General features: G+C 39.9%; 1 protein-coding gene across 3 annotated transcripts in view; it reads left to right on the top strand.

The window, feature by feature from the left end:
• Window positions 1-7,099, top strand: part of LOC128694540 (protein trapped in endoderm-1) — a 72,153-nt gene extending 65,054 nt beyond the window's left edge. For all 3 annotated transcript variants that reach the window (XM_070095898.1, XM_070095897.1, XM_070095899.1), the window contains exons 6-9: window positions 3,096-3,172; window positions 3,552-3,678; window positions 4,458-4,604; window positions 5,989-7,099. In XM_070095898.1, coding sequence (XP_069951999.1) covers window positions 3,096-3,172; window positions 3,552-3,678; window positions 4,458-4,604; window positions 5,989-6,201 — 564 coding nt within the window. In that variant the 3' untranslated portion in view covers window positions 6,202-7,099. The remainder of the gene's footprint in view (window positions 1-3,095; window positions 3,173-3,551; window positions 3,679-4,457; window positions 4,605-5,988) is intronic.
• Window positions 7,100-13,053: the final 5,954 nt, after the last annotated feature.

The following is a 13,053-nucleotide window of genomic DNA, read 5'->3' as shown; positions in this document are numbered from 1 at the left end:
TCAGGCCGATTTCCCTTAATCTTTCTTCATAGGACATTCCCCTTAGCTCTGGAACTAACCTTGTTGCAAACCTTTGTACTTTCTCTAGTTTCTTGACGTGCTTTATCAAGTGCGGGTTCCAAACAGGTGCTGCATACTCCAGTATGGGCCTGACATACACGGTGTACAGTGTCTTGAATGATTCCTTACTAAGGTGTCGGAATGCTGTTCTCAGGTTTGCCAGGCGCCCATATGCTGCAGCAGTTATCTGATTGATGTGTGCTTCCGGAGACATGCTCGGTGTTATACTCACCCCAAGATCTTTCTCCTTGAGTGAGGTTTGCAGTCTTTGGCCACCTAGCCTATACTCTGTCTGTGGTCTTCTGTGCCCTTCCCCTATCTTCATGACTTTGCATTTGGCAGGATTAAATTCGAGAAGCCATTTGCTGGACCAGGTGTCCAGTCTGTCCAGGTCTCTTTGAAGTCCTGCCTGGTCCTCATCAGATTTAATTCTCCTCATTAACTTCACATCATCTGCAAACAGGGACACTTCTGAGTCTAACCCTTCCGTCATGTCGTTCACATATACCAAAAATAGCACTGGTCCTAGGACCGACCCCTGTGGGACCCCGCTCGTCACAGGTGCCCACTGTGTGTGTGTGTGTGTATGTGTGTGTGTGCGTGTGTGGGTGTGTGTGTGTGCGTGTGGGTGTGTGTGTGTGTGTGTGTGTGTGGGTGTGTGTGTGTGTGTGTGTGTGTGTGTGTGTGTGTGTGTGTGTGTGTGCGTGTGTGGGTGTGTGTGTGCGTGTGTGGGTGTGTGAGGGTGTGTGTGTGGGTGTGTGTGAGGGTGTGTGTGTGGGTGTGTGTGAGGGTGTGTGTGTGGGTGTTGGTGTGTGTGTGTGTGTGTGGGTGTGGGTGTGTGTGTGCACATGTCCGTGCGTGCGCCCTGGTGTGTGTATGTGTGTGCGCGCGCGCGCTAGTGTGGGTGTATGAACCACTTAATATTTGTATTTATAACTCATTACAATTGTGACCAGGTGTGGACGTATCAGTGGTTCATTACTTTGTAATTTGCTCATGACTGTAACCATGTATAGGAGTGAAGCTGATTCATTACCTCTGTAACTTGCCATGATTGTGACCAGATCTACCTGGAGTTCATTACCTTTGTAACTAGTTCAGCTATCATAACTTTGGGGTCCAGTCACTGGACCCATTATGTACCTTTGTAATCTTTTGACTACCGCCCACAGGATGGGTATGGGGTGCATAATAAAGATATTAAACTAAATTGTGTGTGTGTGTGTGTGTGTGTGTGTGTGTGTGTGTGTGTGTGTGTGTGTGTGTGTGTACTCACCTATTTGTGGTTGCGTGCGTGTGTGTGTGTGTGTGTGTGTGTGTGTGTGTGTGTGTGTGTGTGTGTGTGTGTGTGTGTGTGTGTGTGTGTGTGTGACTCAACAATCAATATTTGCACCAATAACTCATTACAGTTGTGACCGGGTGTGGAAGTGTGAATTGCTCATTACACTATAATTTGTTCATGATTGTAGCCATGTATAAACGTAAGTAACCATTCTACAGAATTCATTACCTTTGTAACTTGTGAGCTCATTACCTTTGTACCTAGTTCAGCTATCAAAACTTTGGAGCCCAGTCCCTGGACCCATTACGTACCTCTGTAATCTGTAAATACCTTTGTAACTTGTCATGATTGTGACCAGACCTACCTGGAGTTCATTACCTTTGTAAATTGTGAGTTCATTACCTTTGTAAATTGTGAGTTCATTACCTTTCTAAATTGTGAGTTCATTACCTCTGTAACTTGCTCAGCTATCAAAACTTTGGAGTCCAGTCCCTGGACCAATTATGTACCTCTGTAATCTTTTGACTACCGCCCACAGGATGGGTATGGGGTGCATAATAAACATATTAAACTAAACTAACTGCGTAGGCATCGTTGATGCGCAATGACGAGCAAGATGTCTTACAGAGGTTTCGATAACCATCCTCTTGTGTGAAGCAACCAGATGGATAAAATCCTGGTCAGTATTTCATTTAAAGTATTTATGGGCGACATACTTGTGGGGAAGAAACGAATGTGGACTTCGTGGTTATATAAAAAAGTTACAGACTTGGTCCCCATTAAGGTTAAATTGTCCACCCACAGTAAAGTAATGAATAGTATTTAAGAGTTAATATATATGCAGGTCTGAGGTCGCTACCACAAACCAACTGAGAAATGAAACGATATCTCGCTTGTTTGGTTGGATATTTGTGGTCCAACCGTTTTGACACTGGTAGGGATATAATTACGCTGAAAATGAACTTAAACTTAAAACTTCGTTTTAGCGACCCATGAGGGCTAAAGAGCCAGGGTAGCTCGAAAACGCCAAGCAGTGTGGCTTATTCCCATTGGTTTTTTGTTTTTAGGTTTCCACGGAATGCGACCCACAAGAATACTAACTCTCAAATACAGTACTTATTTACTGCTAGGTAACACGCTAACGAAATGGTTATCGGTAAGCCAGTGGCAGGCCTCGGTCAGATGACCAAAAGTTTCAACGGCGGGTCATCATCTGACAAAGACCAGCATCAGGAAACTCTTGTCCTGTTTCCTGACAAACCTTTCCTAACCAGCTAGGTAACAGAGGCAGCAGGTATTGACACCCGTATGTTTCTCCCTGACTAGGATTCGACCCGGCTCCTCTCTTCCCTCACTGCAGTAGACATGACCCATGAATGGGTTAATTAGTAAAGACTTCCCCAGTCTCTGCATCACCAGAATACCTAAGTCATAAACAAAATTACTGGCTGAAACTGCACACTGTCATGCCGTTTTTAATGAATAAGTCTTACCGGGTAAGACTTTTCATTCAAGTACTGCTTCCCTGCATCTACTGACAAGCTGTTGCCAGTAGATGTATAAATATTTTGGTAATAATTGTGGGTTAGTGGAGCGAACTGCCAAGCAGTATCATTGAAACAAATAATTTTAAGGTAAATTTAGGTTGAATGTGAGCTGAACCAGCATCGTATTAGCCAGTAAATCTATCTCAGTGTAGGTAGAGCAATGATGTATTCATCCTTGTGATCTAGGTCATGCCTTTTTTCCACAGGCCCGCCAGAGCTCAGTCAAGATCCAGTTGAAGTCGAGCAGTCTACTCAAGAATTCTTCTAACAACTCTGATACAAAGTTAGTGCATGTCGTTAGTACATTGTTCTAATGAACTTCATAGGCTTGTGCCAAAATACTTTAATCCCTTGATTACTTCTCTTGACCTGGACTGTTTGCTTGGCAATGTCGAGACGACCTCAGATAGCCTCAGTTTTATTGACGTGGCCTGTGTTAATCTAACTTCGTATTTTGTTGATATGATCTGTTGATATGAAACTGACTTTAAGTTAGACGGTAAGATTGAAGACAGTTACATAGTTTTATTATGTACGCTATACCCATCCAAAAAAAGATTACAGAGGCACATAAGGCATGTTGACTTTTGCTAATCTTTAAGTATATTCATCTCCCACTTATGTTAAGATGATCTCTTGACCTTCTTGTTACTGCCCATCAGGACAGTTCGCCCACGGGAAGGCCTGAGGTCGCGTGATATCCGCATCGCCAGAACAATTGGGGTCATTTTCCTGGCCTTCCTAATCTGCTGCTCTCCAGTCTCGATCGTCCACTACCTCGATAATAAGGTACATATTTAACCTGCTCTGTTCTATCCCAATCCTTCAAGTGGAGTGCCTTCGTGCTGGTGAAAGGTCTTGACCCAAAGAATTGAACTTTATTTATGACCCCCACGGGTTTAGCGCTTATTCTCCACTAATATAAATAATATATCTCAATCCTGACCCACTGTCTCGAAATAAGATACTTTTTTTATCCTCTTATATTGTATCTCTGGGAAGATGAACCCGTAGGGGTCATAACAATGCCAGGGAAATGGGTAATGAGAGGCAGTCAGATTCGATCCAAGGAAGGATAGAGTAAGTTCAGTTCCTTAGATCAAGAGCCCTTCACCAATATCATGGTATCTTGAAGAGTATCGCTTAGCGGATTAAAGTAAATTACAGCCTTAATGAGTACATGCACATGGTATACAGGCCTAGCTGACATCAGTGACACACTACTATGTAGAAAGCCCCTGGTTATGCAGAGCATTTCGGGCAAATTAGGTCAATTTTGTTCCCAGGATGCGACCCCACACCAGTTGACTAACACCAAATACCAATTTACCGATAGGTGGAGGTGGACAGCAGGTGTCTTAAGAAAACACGTCCTAATGTTACCACACGTAGCGGGGATCGACCCCCCAGACCTCAGTGTGTGAGCTGAATGCGCTAGCGATCGAGGTACTGGACACCTCAATAATGCGTGCCAACTCTTAACCTAGTGTTGTAATATCCATGTACTATTTAAAAATGTTATTATTATTACTATTATTATTAATTATTACTATATGTTGACTTCGTAGTACCATATGCCAACTCTGTTGCTGCTGCTACACCCGCTCTACTGGGCCCAGTACTGCATCAACATTGTCATCTACGTCTTTATGAACAGACAGTACCGTGACGCCTACGTGAACTACATAGCTAGATGGTGGCCCAACTTTAAGGAGGTAAGGTCTACGTTATTTTTCTTTATTTTGGCTATTATAGTATTTTGGATAGAATTTTTTTTTTTTTTAGTTTTGGATAATATTATTGATTTGATGTTAATGTTATTGATATTATTCTATGAAAAATAACTAGATAACACGTAAAAAAATAAACTTCAGGAAACACAGTCCTAATTTTGTTTGGTACTGAAATACGTACTTTAAACTTTCATAGGTATTCAATTGTTTGTGAATAATTTGTTTTATTTAGGTTCAGCCACTTGCTATTTCTAGCATAAAATTATGAAAATAATATGGACAAAATCTGCTTTACCAAGGGTGCATGCTCTTGTAATTTCCACACGTAGGGACCTTAATATTAATGCATATAACATGTGGGCATAACGCTGATTATAACTTTATAAGAGATCAGACCTGTACTATATATAACAATTGACTTATAGATTGTATAGAAACTGTTTATGTGGACTAGATTCAAAAAAATAATAATTCCCTTAGACTCACTATATGGTCACGCCCTTATATTATAACCACGTAGACATTCTGATTGAGACATGAACTCGCAGTCTGCGTTCCACAGTTCAAGGCCAATTTCCTTCAAGGGTTTGTTTTTTCCTTTTTTTTTTTTACAGTACTGACTTAGCAACTTCTAGACTGCTAACAAAGTCATTGGTAATCAACAAATTGTTTTCAAACCACAATTGTGATTAGGTGGTGAACAAAGGAGACACACGTCGACATCTCTTGGAACGACTCCCAACACCTCTGTGAGAACTGTCAGGTCCTGCTACCCTCCTTAACTAAAAACATTTAGAATTCACTTTAAACATCTGTAACACCCCGATGTTCTCACTCAAGTTGTTCTCTTGGCTGTACTTTCTGATAGAAACAGACTTACTGCACCAACCATAACTCCTTTCACGCTTTTATGAGCTTTCCATGCCTATGAAGGTACCTCCTAATGTAACCTCCCCTTGCAGTAAAACACTGGCTTACCACTTTTTCGTGAATATAGTAATAATTCGCTCTATAGAGTGCTCCCCCATGAATATAATAATTATATTTATGGAGAAGCGCTAATGCAGTAACTCACAAACCATAACAAATTGAGACTGATGCTTGATTGTTTTAAAGCTCTTTTTGCCTACCGTAATATACCTCCTGCTGGCTCTAGAATATTTGATTACCGAAAATTTTCCCATGTACCCAGTCCGTGCGACAAATAGGACATACATGAAACATCCGTTGTGTGCTGTAACCTGTCAGTTTTAAATAGTATTTTTTTACGAATGCTTGTGGTAAATAATGTTGACTAATAGTGAGCAGTGTTCATAAAATAAATTAATGTTTACTAAATATTTACACGTATTTTTGTATATCCCAGGTATCGCGCACGAAATTCCATTGGAAAGAGGAGGCTACAAGTGACAACAGCCGTAGGCAGTCCCGGGCAGCCACGCCAAGTGCCGGTTCTAAGTTTAGCGTTCGCAAGTTTTCTAAGGGATCCTTGGTTAAGAGCAATAACATGGAGGCTCCTGGAACCCCACAGGTATTGGCCAAGGGTGGAACTCCAAACCTATCTGATACCCGTCTTTAAAAGAACCAGCAGGTTTACCTGTAGATGGCTGGAGGGATCATCGCCCCACATGGGCTGTTCTCTTACCAGGCCTCTTGGTTGAAGGCCTGATCAGTCAAGATACTGGTGCTAACTGCACTCAGTCCAACGTAGACAGCACAGCCCGGCTAATCAGGAACTACCATAAGTCTTAAAGTCCCAGCAATGGTACTCATACTCATTCTATCTGTAAGTCACTAGTGGTGATATCTCCAAAACAGCTGTTTTCCTGTCGTGACCTATGAGCCGTATTTTTATCAAGCAAGTTTTATTGTAGGTTGAAAACCTATTTAAAATGTTTTTATTAATTCATAACATATAAACCTGGCCTTATTACATTCATGTAACATGAATAATATATAGTAAACACAGTAAGGATATACTTATACCTACTCTATATATGAGTAGTGAAATTGCAGGATTTTTAGTCATGACAGTATCCTTTAGTGTCACAGGTTGACTCATCCAAGTGTATTACAGTATATGTTAACATTTTTACTGCTAATATTAACAACTAATTTGAAATATTTGTATAAGGCTTAGCATTCTATCATGATGGAGTTGAAAGAAATAAAGAAAAACTTGCCTTAATATAATTAAGTGGGAATCTCGAGGGAATTCTTATAAGAGTAAGGACATACCAGTGCTCTGCGAGCACTACAACAGCCACAACTGCTGCCTACACATAGTGTGTCAGAACACCACAAGCTCTACAAGCACTACGACAGCCACAAGACTGTAGGAGTCTATTGTGCTGTAGGTTTCTACTTTTTCAATGCTGATGTTAATTTTTTTAAGGGGTTATTGACGCTGTCTAGTATGCACTTTAAACCTGTGAGCGGTGATCATTTTCATTTGAATAAACTCAAGGACCCCTAGCTTTGTCGCAGTTTGAAAATGTATTGTGCCTGACCTATTACTAGTAACACCTCACCAGTATTGGTGGTAATTTCATTTGTGTAACTGTTAGTTAGGTATCCTGGAAGAGATACCCTTTAAGTGGCTGACTTTTTTTTTTTCTGCCTCCAAGGTTTTCCTTGACTGTATATGTTGAAAACATTTTACCCGATCAGCTTCCAGTTTTCAACTCTGGTGTACTGTAACTCTGGTCAGTTTTGTATAGACCATTTCCTATACTGACTTCCAAGCGATAACTTGTGAAAGCGTCCTCACACCAGTTTTAAACTCATCGCTGGTATATCCTACTAGGAAGAAAGCTGTAACTTTTATTAGAGTGGGTAGATTACAGTTTTATTTATGTAACGTAGTATTTTTTCGTGAAATATCTTGTATATGTCTCTTTAGAAGAATTTCGATCTTTAATAGCTGATGCATCTTATGAACAGGGCGCTGCCTTATATATTTAGTCTCTCTAGATGCTCTGGGTGATATCGGGCTGTGGTCAGACTAGGGTTCGCATTGATGCTGGGCGGTGTAAGAATCAGTTTGCCAAGCTTGATCAACAAATTAGTTTCCTTGTTATAACTGCATAATGCTACTGCTGATGTATCTTACTTAGAGGAAGCCTTGAATTGGACTAGACATTTTGGGACTATACTGTGTAGATGCAAATTGGTGATTTAAACTTTGAGTTGTCGGGTTGTGTGCGATGATTGAAGAATGCATATTCTGGTCAGCTTCAGACTATTAATGCCAATGTATCATTCTCAAAGGAATCTTTGCACAGATTTTAGGTTGTCTAAGTTCTAATTATCCAATGTTATTAAACTGGTTTCTGTGCAATAATTGCAGTGCTTCTTCTGATCGACTTCAAACCTTAAACACTAGTTAGTGTATCTTAGAGCAATGTTTGGATTGATTTCGGGTTGTGTGCTAATTTTATTTGAGAAGTTGAGAAAACTCAAATAATAGTTTTCATGTGATATTTATGAATGCCTCATCTGATTGGCTTCAAAATGCTGATAACTAAAGAATGCAACTTTCGAGTAGCTTCAAACTTAAAGGACTGGTGATTTTGGTATATTGGTCTGTGAAAGCTAGAGAATGTCTTTTTCTGATTAGCTTTAAATTTTCAAAGCTGGTTTATCATAGTAGAAGGTTCGAATTATATTTAATCTGTGTAGGAGACAATTTGACATTATTTGAAGAAGTGGGATATTGCTTTCCATGTGCTAACTTGTAAAAACTTTGGCCACATTACTATTCCAGTTTGCGTGAAATGTGGAAAGGGTGTCTGGGCTTACGAAGATACATTGCTTGGTTAGCGCAGCGGAGGATACAAATGTAGTTGATAATGACTTTTTTTTGATATATGCTGAACTTTGCAATCTCAATGCCTAAGTGCATTAAAGCACTACCTGATTCGTTCAGTTTAAAAATTTGAAGCTTATAACTTGACAGTAATGCGTGTCCTATCAGTAATAAATACTTAATGCCAGTTTACATAATGTATGTATCTAGATTTAATATATACTGTTTCCTAAGATTCTACGTTATATGCGACGAACCGAGCTTAGAGTTGTCTAAAGTAAATTTATTATTTGTATTAGTGATAAAGTAGTCAGTAATTGTTAAAATATTACACTTTCACATAGGGTTTACAGCACTTTTCTAAATAGGTCGGGTTGAGCTATGTTAGGTTGGCTTATTCACGTTAGGATAGGTAACAGCGGAAAAACTATAAATGTAATATAGAAGACAAAAATAATCTGCCACGCAAGCAGAAAACGGGCAGCCACTGCCACCCATTTAACTGTTTTTACAACAGTGCTGTGTTTGTGGTTAAGAGAACGGGCTTATATATATATATATATCTATATATATATATATATATATATATATATATATATATATATATATATATATATATATATATATATATATATATATATATATATATATATATATATATATATATATATATATATATATATATATATATATATATATATATATATATATATATATATATATATATATATCATAATATCTTTGAATATATATAATGAAATGTATGGCATGAACCAGCGCTGTATGACCCTTATGGGTTTAGCGCTTAGTTATTATAATAATATGGCAGGAACTTATAAGAAAAGTAACATGAACAGTGTTCAACTAATGGACGGTAATTGATTGGCAGTTGGTCATGAAGTGCTGTAATGTTGCCTTAGTGAGCTGTTAGTAGTTCTGTTAAATAAAAATTAATCAGGGGAGGTTCTTTGAGGTCTGCGAGAGGCTCTTGATCCAAGGAACTGAAGTTGTCATTCCATTGGATCCATCCTGAGTGCCTCTCATTCTCCCAGACTGTATGACCCTTAAGGGGCACGTAAGTTTTCTAATGTTATTTTTTCCCCTATAATCTACCTTGTCTATAATTACTATCGCATTTGCTTTGTCTGCTTTCGTAAGGTGAAGTCCAGGATCTTTCCTTATTTCATGGTATAACTTAACAAATCTTTGAGGACAATTGTGTTGTAGAGGTCTAAGCTTCGCTCAGTTAAGTTTTACCATGAATTAATTAAGGAAAGATCCTGGACTTCAACTTACGAAATCAGACAAAGCAAATGCGATAGTAATTATGGACAAGGTAGATTATAGTGGAAAAATAAACATAATAACAGGAAACGGAAACTCACGCGCCTCTGAAGGATTTAGTGCTCTCCTGTGAATATCATAATATCAAAGAAAACTTGTGTATTATTCATTATTTTACTGTAAGTAATAATATATTTCACTGGAGCACTTGACAACCCAGTTTGTATATAAAGATATGTAATAGATTACAACTATGTAACACTGAATGAATTACATTGCTTCATGAATATAACAAAATCTAGTAATGTTGTCTACCACACCCCACTAAACCATTCATGAGAGGTTCTTTGACGTTGATGAAGGGCTCTTGATACAGGGAATTGGAACTATCCTCCATTTCCTTGGATCAATTTGATTACCTTTTATTTCCCATTCAACGACTGATGTATGACCTCTACGGGTTCAGCGCTTCCACATAATAATACACCCCATGCCTCACGAAATCGTAATGACACGATTGCAAACAAACCATACCACGGGCGGGGATAGAACCCACGATCAGTCTCAAAACTCCAGACCGTCGCGTTAGCCACTGGACCAGCTAGCCACTATAAAATTCGTCCAATTAGGTATATTTCTACACCATAGGAAGGTTAACATAGGCACCACTGTGACCACAAATGCAAGTTTTTACACCCCACCCCTCAAGGAAGGTTCCTTGATGTTGGTGAGGGGCTCTTGATTTAGGGAATTGGATCTGTGCTCCAGTTCCCCGAATTAAGCCTGAATGCCTTCCACATCCCCCCCCCAGGCGCTGTATAATCCTCCGGGTTTAGCGCTTCCCCCTTGATTATAATAATAATAATTTTACACCCCATTAAAGAAAATGCTCGCCACCAAGTATGGTCCTAATATCACGTTGTGACTTTTTATAGGATGTTTGGACTTTTTTAATTAAGAAAAATGACTGGAAAGCTACACTGCACTGTTATTTTGTTATGCTGTATTGCCACTCAGATGTGCTATGGTCTGCCTCGGTTTGTTGCAAGTCCTGACACCATCTAAGGTTCAGCATCCTTCCCAGAATGCCACCAACAACAGTCGACTAATGTCCAGGTACCTATTTACTGCTAGGTGACGCCCCTCAAGATACACTGATGCAGGTGAGGGGCCTCTTGATCCAAGGAATTGGACCTGGCTTCCCTCTGGATCAAAGCCTCTCCCCACGGATGTAGGAATGCTAGGTGACCAGGGGTAACAGGTGGAAGGATATGTGCCCACGTCTCCAGGCTCGAACCAGGGTACTTTTGCTTTGAACTGAAGGCGCTACAGTCTTCTGGGAGCTACACAAAGAAAGTCATTTTTTTTAATTTGTTAAGCCATTAGAACGCAGGGGACAAGTGTCAGAAAGGGTTCAAAGTGTCATAAAATGTATACCCGACGTAAAAAATGTTATCATGAAAAACTAAAAACACTGAAGATGTCTTCATTGGCTGATAGCAAGAAAAGATAGTTATAAAATGATATGAGAGATTAGATAAAGAATTTTTAGTACATTCAAACTAACTTAGTTCTCTTCCAGGGGCCCTCGAGGGAGGTTCCAGATACTACTAGTAATGGGCTCTTGATCCAAGGATTTGTATCTATCCTCCTTTGAATCGAACCCCATTGTCTACCATTCCACACCCCTCAAGGAAGGTGATGTTAGTGAGGGGCTCTTGATCTAGGGAATTGAATCTGCTTCAGTTCCCTGAATTGTGCCTGAATACTTTCCGCCCCTCCCCCATAGGCGCTGTATAATCCATACGGGTTTAGCGCTCCCCATGATAATACTCTACCATTCTACGGGCAATGAATAATCCCTGTGCGCAGAGGCGTCGTAAGGGGGGACGAGGGGGGCGGGCCACCCCGGGTGACACCATAGAGCCTCTAAAGACGGTGACGCTAATGCACAAAACAGTGCTGCACCAACATAAGAGAAGAATCCTTCGTTTCTATATAGCCTATAATAGGATTACAGAGTACAAATAAGCCTATATAGGGAAAATCATTGATTTTGATGATGTGAAAGAGGATTTTGCATAACTGAAGGCAAAAAAATGTAAGATCAGATTCACTGAGTTATTACCTGTACTCAAGGTCAAATCGGAACAAGTGTTTCTCTGATATTGCAATGTTTTTCTTTATTTTTCAAGTTTTTTTTTTTTTTGTTTTTGCATTGTTGAAGATGAATAAATGTAGGATCTGTTGGCTGTACTCAAAGTGGTGTTTGAGTTTATATTTCCTCAATATTACTATGATTATTTATTTTATCATTAATAAAGTTGAGAAGTATTCTCCTGTTTGGTTTATGGCCCACGTTCTCATTGTTAAACATTAGTCACTGGTCATGCAGTAGTGATGTAACTGGAGTTTACCCCCCATCCCCCCCACCTTTGAATATCATGGGGGTGACACCAAAGATGCTGCCCCGGCCCCGGGTGACACCAAAGATTCCGTCCCGGGTGACACCAACTCTAGCGACGCCTCTGCCTGTACGTTTAACGCTTCTCTCTGAATACGAAAACCGTAACCAACCAAGCGATAATAAACCGAGAAATATCACCCTTCGAATGATTTCGACCCTAAAAGGTCCGCCCGACTACCTTTTTTACTGCCGTTTATTTTTTAATCGCGAATGACCAGGAATTGAACCCCCGATCCTTTAGCACGCTTCGTGAGAAGCCCTTCGAAATTCCGAGAGACCTTAATCCACGCGGCCATTAATGGTTCAGATAATCAGATTCCCAGTACCACTAGACATGTCACCCCTGATCTGAGCCCATACGCAGCCACGGAAGCTGCGGGAGAATGAAATTAGTCCTGTAGCTTCCATGGCCATGTATGTGCTTGTGTTAATATGTGACCTAACCTGATTATCTCAGCAACCCGATCTATCAACATAGGGGTTCCACAAGGTAGTGTTCTGGGCCCTCTGCTATTCCTTATCTGCATCAGTGACCTAACTAATGCTTCTCAGGGACTTAAACCAATTCTGTTTGCGGATGACACAACTTTTATCATTTTAAATCCCAGTTCGGCTGCAATCAACAACCCTGTCGACGCCGAACTTGCAAAAATATTTACTTAGATCACAACTAACAGACTCTAAATATTGACAAGACCTTCTCTATGTTTGGGAGTAAAACTAAAAATGTTCATTTGAAAATAAAGATTAACAATCACCAACTGACTGCCAAGACGAAGGTAAATTCTTCTGAATACACCTAACCAGGAAATTATAATTTAGTACTTACACCCAGAACATTTAGGATTCACCAAAAAATACGCTTTTATGTC

Source organism: Cherax quadricarinatus, chromosome 51, assembly GCF_038502225.1.
Source record: "Cherax quadricarinatus isolate ZL_2023a chromosome 51, ASM3850222v1, whole genome shotgun sequence".
Taxonomy (NCBI): domain Eukaryota; kingdom Metazoa; phylum Arthropoda; class Malacostraca; order Decapoda; family Parastacidae; genus Cherax; species Cherax quadricarinatus.
This window is presented reverse-complemented; position numbering and strand designations above follow the sequence as displayed.